This window comes from Amaranthus tricolor, chromosome 14 (assembly GCF_026212465.1).
Source record: "Amaranthus tricolor cultivar Red isolate AtriRed21 chromosome 14, ASM2621246v1, whole genome shotgun sequence".
In the NCBI taxonomy this organism is placed as follows: Eukaryota; Viridiplantae; Streptophyta; class Magnoliopsida; order Caryophyllales; family Amaranthaceae; genus Amaranthus; species Amaranthus tricolor.
The window spans coordinates 1,871,229-1,883,055 of NC_080060.1; the positions used below are offsets into that span (position 1 = coordinate 1,871,229).

The 11,827-nt window shown below is 28.1% G+C and overlaps 2 protein-coding genes across 2 annotated transcripts; both read right to left on the bottom strand.

The window, feature by feature from the left end:
- Positions 1–20: 20 nt before the first annotated feature.
- On the bottom strand, positions 21–4,302 carry LOC130800468 (hyoscyamine 6-dioxygenase-like). The gene is made up of 5 exons (XM_057664016.1): positions 4,221–4,302; positions 3,638–3,738; positions 3,157–3,410; positions 1,554–1,878; positions 21–696 (listed from the first exon to the last, which is right to left on the bottom strand). Exons 1-5 carry the CDS (start codon positions 4,300–4,302, stop codon positions 430–432), a joined length of 1,029 nt encoding a protein of 342 aa, XP_057519999.1. The 3' UTR covers positions 21–429.
- A 3,154-nt stretch (positions 4,303–7,456) lies between these two features.
- Positions 7,457–11,615, bottom strand: LOC130800127 (hyoscyamine 6-dioxygenase-like). Its single transcript, XM_057663483.1, has 6 exons — positions 11,528–11,615; positions 10,458–10,535; positions 10,156–10,256; positions 9,234–9,487; positions 8,256–8,580; positions 7,457–7,705 (listed from the first exon to the last, which is right to left on the bottom strand). The coding sequence occupies exons 1-6, from the start codon at positions 11,613–11,615 to the stop codon at positions 7,457–7,459; spliced, it is 1,095 nt and encodes a 364-aa protein (XP_057519466.1).
- Positions 11,616–11,827: the final 212 nt, after the last annotated feature.

Sequence of the window (11,827 nt, forward strand, 5' to 3'; positions counted from 1 at the left end):
ACTTGAATCCAGATCCGAGAACTTAGCCTGAACACTATTATGTGAATTGATTCTTGTTCGCTTGATCCTCATTACTTGGGCATTTTTTTGGTACATAACTTTAGGTCTATTTTCTCCTTTATGTTGACTTAAGGAGAAAACACATTTGAAATTTTTTCTTGTGCATAATTTTTGGCATAAAAATAAGTTTGATTCATGTACATAAAACACATTCCATTTTTAGGTTGTATTTGGTGGCTGACCCTAACTATTGCATTTGAAATGCGGGTGAATGTGATTTAAAGTTTAAATATGTGATATTTCATACGTTGGCTTCTGATATCATATCAATACCAAAGAACCATCCAGAGTAAAAGCTAGAATTCTGCTTTTATTATTCATAAATACTCAATATTTAAACCACAATAAACATGTATAAATTTAGAAACTTTAAGCACTAAATCCAGATGTGATCTTAAAACCAAAGTCTTCTAGTATAGCATGCCTTTCCCCATCATGACTTGTATACACTTTAAAGAAATCCTTATATTTGAAAGCCTTATACAATGGAGGATTGTTGTGTTGTTGAAGAAGCTCTTTTGCAGGCTCTACAATGCATTCATATGATGGATTAATGAAGAAGGCTGCACTCGTTCTCGCTTCGATCGCGTTGCTCACTCTGTGTACTGCTGCTTTCAGCTTCCCATTGCTCACTACCTACATTACATTGTACTTGCTATTAGTTCAAACCTTTGTGCATACATGGTTGAACTTCTTACTGTCCGTTTGATTATTGATATTAAATGACGAGAGTAATAATTGAAATTTAGTGTTGTTTTGCCAGAAAAATCATTCAATAAGGTTTATAGTCATGGTTCTCTTACTCAAATTATTCTTTTTCTTAACTTGGAATCGTAAAGAAAAATACTTATTTTAAAATTAAAGTTTCATCACCAAAGAAATGAATGACATAATAGTCGAGTGGTTGCTTAATGGTTGTGAATGTCATGACCCCACACCACTAATATAAGAAAAACCTTCAAATTTTCAAGAAAAATGACTAAAAAAATCAAAGAAGTAAAGTGAGAGGCCCCAACAAAGAAAATTAATAGTAATAGAAAAACATTTAAAAATTATTTGTTTTACTCATTTTGCACCACTTTTTATTGTAATTTATCTTAATTGATTTTGTGTTGTTTTCTTTTTTGACAATGATCTCACTTTCTTCTTTTAATCTCATCAATAAACTTATATTTTCTCCTCCTCTTAATTAATTATTTCTATCTTCTATTGTTTTTTGTCTTATTTCTCGATCTACTTTCCATTCCACTAAATTTCATTCATTTTACAACTGATGCAAAATAAGAGTAACCAGAGGAGTTTTTAAGTAGGTTCAAACATGTTAAATCACACTGGACTCAAAAAATTAAGAGCCTTAATATTAAATTACATAATATATATATGTTAACCGTTTAAAGATACAAAATTATTAGAAAGATATCATAATTTTTGAAAATACACCGATCTTCAAAGAGTATGGTTGATGTCAGCTAGTTAAGCGGATAAAGTTTTACCTCAAGTTGATTGCCAACAAAGATGATAAAAGCATGAGGAACAGTAGAAAAACTGAGCCATTGTTCATCCTTAAAGAGTTCAAGCCCAGGAACATCAACAGGCAGTGCTTGAAGAATAGTTATTAAGTTGGGATCAGAATGCTTAGTTAATCCCAAGGTTAGACTTGGATCAGGACATGGTGGGTAGTGATTTACGGTCAAGATGTTATCTTGGCTTAGCTCATTTTTAAAGTATCCTTTCTCTAGTCCTATTCCTTCTGATATCTTCTCTAATATCCTTGACCCCACTTCCTTTAATGCTGTAACATATACTCCCACTGTCTCCCTGAAATAGAGGGAAAATTATTTTTCATTGATTAAGTATTCATGTTAATTAGGTAGAGTTAATAATGGGTGTATTTGATAAATGATTTTTTAGTCGGCGTTTTAATTGACTTTTGACGTTTGGTTTTGTCGTATTGTTGAAAAAGTGTTTGAAAAATAACTTTTAAGCTAACTGGAAAAGTTGACCCTTGATGTTAAGTCTAACCCGAAACAAAAATGCTATGGGGGTGTTTGGTTCATGGTTTTTTGCTTAACTTTTGACTTTTGACTTATTGGTTGGTCAATAGCCAAAAAAATTATTTAGTAAATAACTTTTAAGCCAGTGAAAAAACTGGATTTTAAGCTAAAATAAAAAACTACTCTAGTTTGTTTTTTTGTTGAACTACTTTTTATAATAAACAGTCAACAGTCGGTACCTAGATATACCTAACACCACCAAACACAGTTGGCTTTTTCAGCTATCTTAAAAGCGAACAAAACGGTCAATATTTTCAACGAGTCAAATAAGCCAGTTAAAAAAACAAGCAGCAAACAGTCAACAACCATCAACAAATTGCCAAATACCCCCAATAAGTAGCCTTTCCGTTGACATTTTTTGTTTATTGACCAACTTTCTCCAATAAACCTCCATCAGATAACAATTATAGTTTTTATCGAATATCTCTATAACAGCCGATTTAAACAACGGACTTAATGACTAACAAATAAGTCGTCAATACTACCTCTAGCTTAAACAAGCCAATAGCCAACAAGTAGCGTTTAATTTTTACTGAATATCTCCAAAACAATTAATTTAAGTATATAGCTAACAACTAACAAAAATCACACTAATGCTATCAGTTGATCAAACAAGTTAATAACTACTCTTTTCGTCCCTATGAGTATGCACCCATTTTATTTTGGGTGAATTTTGGTTGGACAATAAGACAAAAAAACAAGTTGATGATAGAAATGAACAGTTAAGATGGAGAGAAAAAAAAAGTTTGTGGATGAGATTTAAAAAAAAAAAGTGAGATCATTGCCAAAATAGAAAAGAGTGCAAAATAAGTCGGACAAACTAAAATAGAAAGAGGTGCAAATTGAGATGGACAGAGGGAGTAATAACCAACAAGCAATTGCCAAACACATCCATTAGTGTCACTATTTTGCTATACGATACTTTTTGTACGTGTTACAGCAAAATCAAAGGAACGAATAGAATAATCGGAAAGACAAAAATGGTTGATTATATTACCTGTAATTTTCAGGATTTTTAGGCCAAAATTTGATACATTATTACCTGTAATTTTCAGGATTTTTAGGCCAAAATTTGATACATTCATGAAGAGGGCTACAATGGTGCTTCAAAACATCCCTCCAATAGTGAAACTTTTCATGGTCAAAATTGTAGCTGCTTGAGTATATTCTACATATTTCCTTTTTATCTTCTATCATGTTTATTTTGGATTTTTCTTCTGGAACTAATTCAAATACTTCCATAAATACTTTCAATGCTTCATCTGTTACATTTTTTGGAACCCCATGATTTATTACCTGCTTGGAGAAAAAATAAATATAAAAACTTAATTATTTTCTTTATAAAATTAATAAATACCAAAAAAAGTAAAATTAACTATGGTGAGAATCAGCCGTCTGGGTTGGACGATTAAATATCACTTTTTTTATAGTAAGGTATTGGCAAGGTTTCACTTTTTTTTCTATATTAAAATTATATCATTATATCTAATAAATAACGTAATTTTCTATTTTTAAATATGAACCTGAAATAATCCAAAATCTTGAATGGCCTTCATAATATTCTTGGTTGAATTCATTTCATCTTGAAGATCAATGATGGGAACGTCAATTTTCCCAGATAGAGCTGTACGATAAATAAGCAAGTATTCATTTCACAACGTTCATGTTTGACATTGACAATATATTTATAGACAAAATTTATGGAAATACCAATATTTTGAGAATTATTATTTATTCATTTTACAAATAAATATTTAAAAAAACTCAAAATATTGTAACTGCATATATTTGTGAAAAACTATTACCTATCCGCCGTGAATAATCCTACATTTATTTAAACCACTATAATTCAATCTCTCCCCTCCCACAACGAGTATGCTGTGAGTAAATACGTATAAAAAAGATGAAATTAGTAGGAAACAATTGATAGATGTTGTTATTAATTCACAGCGAATAAATAAAATATTAATTTATTTTTGGTAAGTATAATATTTGACAATTTTCGAATATCGAATATCCAATCAGATTGATTGATTCAAATAAATCGGATATTTGAATTTGCTTAGCGGCGATTATTGTAGTAAAATAATAAAGCAACAAACTTACGTGGTCTTCTTTGTGGAGGAAAGATATAGCTTTGGGGGATTTCAGAATTTACAATGATGCAGCTTGACAGAAGGTTCGCCATTTATAATATAATTAAGATGTAAAAATTAATTTGCAATTCTTGTATATTTATAGTTTAGGAGGCAGCTCTTACAATTATATATACATTGAGTTTCTAATACTCCCTTCGAATCAATTTAGATGTCATATTTGCTTGAGCACGGTTATTAAAGATGGTGTGGGATCTATTAAAAAGGATAAGTAGTAAAGGGTAAGTAGTGAAGGGTAGTTGGATAAGTAAGGTATATGGGGTATATTCGTAATTACTTGTGAGAACTAAGGATATTTAGGTAAAAAAAGATTGACAAAAATAAAAATGGGACAACTAAAAAGACTTTGCCAAATAAGGAAATGGAACAACTAAATTGGTTCGGAGAGAGTATTATTTATTGTTACAGAACAAGATGAAATCGTTTTTGATAATTTCTATTTATGAAGATACAAAATAAGTTTATTATCTTGTATTTTGAATATATATCTAGTTAAAATTATCACAAAACATAGATGAAAATGATTAACTTTATAAAATACATTAATAATAATTTCAGTTTTATTAATTTATAACAAGGACATCATTGAGGTACAATTATATAACCGATTAGTTGTCACCTAAATATATCGTCATTTGTTAATTTATTAAAAAATATATATAAAGATTAGAAAGTCGACATCTTTTAAAATTGAGGTTTATGAGCTCGCCTAATTATAATATTATCTTCAATTCATTTTATTATGTTTTTGGTTTTAAAATGAGAGTTTTGGATAAAAATATACTACGAAATAAGTAAAACGAATGAAGTATTAAGTGAATAACAAGTTAATGTCCTAATAAAAGGCACAAACATTATTTGGTAATTTTTTACCGGCTCACAATATTTTATGTACTTTTATTCAGTCATAATCCAATACATGAAGCAATTAAGTATTTTTCTTTAATGTAAAATACTTGAAAGATAAAAAAAAAAAAAAAACAAATTTTGATTTGTAATAATAAATGTAGAATCCTTGTTGATTCAGACTATCTACATTTATTTTGAAAATTTGATGGATATAGGAGTATTAATGTTTATTACCATTCAATAATATCTTTTTAGTGTTTATTTTGTTAGTGTATCAGTCATTCCACTATAATATTTTGATTGCACCCACTAATTTAAATTTTTTGTTTCATCCTAATAACGTTGATATTAATATGTTATACCGCGAAAGTATATATGCAATAAGAATCATAAGTATATTTAGACTTTAATTTCTCAATTAAATCATCCCGAATTCGCTACAATAAATTAAACTTTTCGCCATATTGAATTTGGTGGCATTAAAAAAATGTCACCGATTAATATTTTTAGTATAATAATTTTTGGTTTATATGTTAAGTTCCTCTATAAAGTAATTTAATAAGACTTAATTTGGCCTTTAGTCTATAGTGGCATTTATGAGAAATGCTACTAGATTCTATATGGCGAAAAATTTTAGTATGATTTTTTATTATACTGCTAAAGAATCTAATAAATGTATTAAATCTATTATATATATATATACTATTAGAAACTTGAAGTAATGAAATTTAAATTAAATGTCGCTAATATATTGCTAATGAAATTCTCTTTCCGTTATTTAGAAAAAATGTTATAATGTCGTTGAATATTGCATGTTCGTATCATGAGTACACTTTATTCATTGATTATTATTCCGTTATTTTTTTCCATAGGTAATGTGTTGTTAATTGTACTGAATAATTTTTTTAAAAATTTTTATTATTTGGTGAAAGCCTAATCTTAATTAAGTTTAAACTCATAGTAAAATAAGAAAAGATAAAATTAATTTGAATAATTTTATTTTGGATAGTGATATTATTATTTTGGTGGACATAATAATTTTTAGACGCCTAAGATGGTAGTTTATGCTACTAATTTGATATGTCGTCTAAATTCTATTTTATGCAATTTATTTTTGTCGCTTAAAACTTAATTTTTTGTTCTCCAAAATAAATTTTATATGATAATAAAATTTTAATATTATGTCGTATAAGTAAAATTTCGTATGAATATATAAATAATTGTATGAAAATAAAATAAAATTTCCTTGAGTCATCTTATAATATCGTATACTTTTTCCCAAATGCGCGCATGCATGTCTACGATATACGCCCATTAATTTTTGAGATATGAAGAGTCATATGATGAATGATATGATTGCTATATCATTTTACAAGTAATAGGATTTGGACTTGATGCATAGTCTATAGTGGCCTCTCACTATTTGAAGTAAAAATTGACCATATTTTTTCGATGCATAGGCTTCTCACTGTTTGAAGAAAAATTGACCATATTTTTTTAATTTTTTCTTTGGATTGGATAAGTGTATGGATTGTTCGTTATCTTTTCTCCCACCTAAGACTTGTTTTTAAGCGGAATACTGAGTTAATGGTTATGACTACGAATATACATTCTTATAGATATTAATTTAATATTGAGAGTATTCTCTAACTAAAAATGCGTTTACTCAATGCGATTTTAGTATTCAAAATTCGAATTTTATCAGAATTTCTAAACATGTTTTCGATGGAGCCAGAAATGTATCAGTAATTGCAAAGCTTGATACCTCAAGTGAGTCTCGTAATACAGTGCAATGTATTGTAATTGAGTCAATTATATTCATTGGGACTAGGGATTACTACTAATTACAAAGATTCTATAAATTCTTTTAAAGAGAAAACAAAAACAAATATTAAGTCCCAGTTTATGAGTTCCAATCACATCTAATCATACTAATTATACTACTTTATAAACTTAAGGAGTAACTTCCGATTAATTTTAGTAGTGGACCTTTTTTTAGCTTTTAAAGGAGTTATCACTTTTCCTTATCCGAATTACAAAGACTCATGTTTTATATTCTATCAAAAATAATTAACATAGTAAGGGGTAGTAAGCGCTAGTCCTTTTTCGAAAAAGATACATATTCTTATATTGAATAAAAACGTAAGATTAGTGCTAACTTAGTTGGTAACGACTTTAGGCATCTTATAAGAAGTTTAGGCTTCAACTTTCTAAATTCACCCGTCTTTACTAATTCTATACACTTTTTCTAATTTACAAAACATTTCAATGTATCACAATTATAAGCTAATTAACAATTGTAAACTATAATTAACATGTTAATTATGAAATTAATATTCAAGATTTGATCTTAAAACCATATCCTTCAAGTATAGCATCTCTATCCCCATCATTACCAATATGAATATCCAAATACTCTTTATATTGGAAGCTCTTATATAGTGGAGTTTCTCCTTGAACAAGAATTTTTGCTGGTTCAATTATGCATTCAGATGATGGAGAAGTGAAAAACACCGAACTTGTTCGAGCTTTGGTGGCATTCATCACTCTATGCACAACTGATTTCAGCTTTCCATTGCTAATTACCTGCCTCAAATTGAACTTCTAACAAATTAATTGCTAGTGACGTTTCTGATATTTTATAAGCTTCAGGCAAAATGAAAGAAATAAATCCTTTCAAATTTACAATCGGTGTTTGAGGTCATATGTGACAACATTGAACAATTGAGGCATTGAACCCTTTTCTAGCTCTGGGCCCGAGAATTTTAGAGCTTATTTTTTTCCAATTTTTTTTATATATATTAAGGGCAATACCTAGCAAATTTTTATAGTATTTGGAAAAATAGTTTATTATATAATATTAGCTTATTTGATACAAAAGAGGGTTAAGTGGTCAAATCATCCAATACTAGTGTTTGGTTAATTAGCCGGTTGAAATAACTTATTGTTATGAATAAGCTGTTTTTGAACGAGCTACCTATAGTAGCAGGTTCAAAATCAGCTGGTCAACCAGTTAATAAAATCAACTAGTCAAATTAGCCATTGTAATCAACTACCAACTGTGAACTACTAGCTGTTTGTCAAACATCCTATAAAGTCAAGACGAAGAATAAATACAAAATTACAATATAATTACCTCAAGTTGATTGCCAATAAAGATCAAAAATGCATTAGGAGAAGTGTCAATACCAAACCATTGACCATCCTTCAAGAATTGGAGTCCGGGAACTTCAATTGGAGCTACTTGAAGTATATTTAGAATGGTTGGATCTTTGTGTTTGGGTAGTCCAATTGTCACACTTGGATCTGGGCATTTTGGGTAATGATTTATAGTCAATAATTTTTCTTTACTTAGATCATTTTCAAAATATTTTTGTTCTAAACCAAGCCCTTGGGAAATTAGCTCCAAAATCTTCTTTGACATGTCCTTCAAGGCTATGACATATGATCCAATTATTTCCCTAAAAATGTTCATCCATGAATTAGATAGGCATACAAAATATATGTTGAGGGTTAAATGGTTGTTAATTAGCTGATTTAATTAGCTGAAAATATTGATTGATTAGCTAGTTGACAAACTAATTGATTCAGCCAATTGTTATGAGCCAATTGTTATGGCAATTATTGGCTATTTATTAAAGAAAAAATAGGTTAAAAAGCCAAAATCTAAAAAAAACTTTAACACTGCTTATGAAATTTTTTTAGCTTTAGTTTAAAAGTTCGCTTTTTAGCTAATTTAAAAATTATTTATCAAACATTTTTTTTGAAGTTTTACCAATTAGAAAGCCAAAACTAAAATCCAATAAAAAAAAAACTCGAAAGCCAACCAATAAGTTATTAATAAAACTATATACGAGCATTAAAGAATTTGACGTAAAAAAGAGCTAAAACTTGTTGATGCATTATTTCAATTCTAATTATATGTGATTGTGCTTGGTTAGAAATTATAAAAAATTAATATTAATAAAACTTAGAAACGAATGCAAACATATAAGATATCCCGTAATGATGTTTTAACTTATAGAATGAAAGTAAAGTACAAATTAAAAATAATTAGTAAATAATATAAAAAATAAATTGGAAGTTTGATGAGAATATGGGAGTATTGATTTACCTATATTGTTTAGGATTTTCAGGCCAATATTTCATGCATTCCTTCATAGGTTCACATTTGTGCTTCAAGATTTCCCTCCAAAAATGAAATTCCTCAGTATTATAATTGACACTGCTTGAATAGTATCTGCAGACTTGATTTAGGTCATCTTTCTTGTTTATTTTAAATCTTTCTTCCAAAGGCAAATCAAATATCTTATTGAATATATTCATTGCATCATTCATCAAGTCCAATGACACTCCATGGTTTATCACCTAGATTCAGAAATAAAAGGTTAGGAATAATATGTTTCAATACTTTTAGATTAATTTGAACATTAATAAAAGGACAAGAGGGAAATGTGCTTCAGGTCCATCTGAATAATAGAAAAATGATAAATTAGATTTTCAAAATACTATATTTAATTAATAGTTAGGAACATATAATAAATGTTTTGCGCGACCCTCTCAATTCTCATGGCATTTTGGCTTTAAGATTTTGAGAGAACATAATACAATTTAAATGTTTTCGGGTTAGATATGAGTCCATGACCTTAGAGCCCGAGTCATTTTTGAGACCCTGATCATTCAACCCAGACAACCTTTTGCATATATTTTTTAAAAAATTATTTATCATCTATTATGTGTATTAAGTTGTTTGATTTGGAACTTTGTAATAATTTGAAATAATAAAACGGAGTCATTGTATCTATACTTTAAAAACCGAAAGACTTAATTGATATTTCGTTTAAAGAACTTGAATGTTGGAAAGTATTTGGTCACTCAATTAATATAAAGTATTAGAAAATCCTTGTTACTTGAAAATGTTAATAATTTTATATGAATGTGTGAAAAAGTATAATATATTTTAAAAATTTTTTCAGACAAAAATAAATTAAGATTTAAATCTCGACAGAACTGATATACCGAACCCATATTTCTACCTGAAATACCCCAAAATCTCTGCTAGCAGTCATAATTTGATGGATCAAATTCTTATCATCACGAAAATCTATGATTGGAATATTTATTGTTCCAGCGGTAACTGAAAAAACAAAAGAAGTGATGAGTAAAGTGAATTTTCCTTAGCAAGATCCTTATATTAATATATGGCCATTAAACACGTTATTTAGAAGTTGACTACTCTTACAATTAGTCGGCTAAGAGTATGTCGATAACCGGTAAAAAAAAAGCTTCAATTGCGATGTATTGTCAAATGTACAATCACATTAGAATATAATACTACGTGTAAAGGAAGGTATAATCACGTCAATAGGTGACATCTTGTTTATATCACAAATAGGTAAAACCTGTTGGATAGAAACTAGAGTCAAAGTTCATCTTATGTTCAAGACAGATTTGATGACATGATATATACTCGATATAAAAATCAAATTCGATTTTGATTTGACATCAAAATGAGTTTAAACTAATTAAAAACCCATATAAACACCAGACCCAATTTTAAACACCTTTAGTTCGTTCCATCAAATGCAGTACTTGTAGTTTGACCTAATAAACAATTTTTGGTCAAAATTCGACTAGTTAAATAGATTTTACTTAGAAATTATGTAAACCTACAAGGCTATAACTTTATAACTTATGTTGTATTCCGTCCTTTTGAATTAACATCAAAAGGAAAATAGAGTGCTTTTAAAAAAGGATGGATATTATACAGTTTAATAAAAGAGTAGTTAAATAATAAATATCATGTTTACAACACTCTTGCGTAATGGCGGAATATTAAAAGCGTTGTGCTTATTATGTGACATGAGCTTTAGAGCTATAAATAAAAATAATTATTATCATATTAAATATCATTTACGACAATTAAGCCCCATTACAAGTTGTTTTAGTAAAATTTTGAAAGTGGCACAATTACAACAGAATAGATCTATGTTGTTTTAGGTGAGTATGGTAAATCAGTTTTGAATTATCATATATGTTTATCGTAAAACTTTACATTAGAAACTAAAGAATTTTTTAGAAAAATTATTTCATGAATTACTTCAAAATTACCTCATAACACTTTATTTTAGACAACTAATAATTTGTATTTCTATTTTTATTTTAATATTTTCAAATTAATAGCTATATAATGTCATCATGCTAAGGCAATTATAAGATAATGACATTTTCAAAATAATATTAATTTTGAAAGACTTATGTAGAAAAAAATTAGAATATATATATGAATGAAATTAAAAGTAAAAGGTGAGTTAGTTTTTAAATAAATAAATTATAATAAATAGATGGGATAACTTAAAATAAAAATAATACAAATTAAATTTGGGGTGGAGTATAGGGAGCGTTCACCTAGTCTTTTCTCAGGAGGAAAAACATACTTTTCTTGAACTTTGCTTTTTGCAAATATAGGCATAGCACTCAATGGAAGGCTCTCCATTGTTAATGCAGAAAATTTTTTATGAAAATGAATGTGAATATTTTCAAAAATCCAAATACCTCTGTTTTTATAGGAAATAAAAAGTATAGCAAACAAAAAAAATTATGATTTATATTTTTATTATTGTATGATTACTAATAGGGATACAATTAAAATGCATAATACTGCTTTAATTTTTTTTCTTGCCATTTACTTTCACATCAGTTTAATCT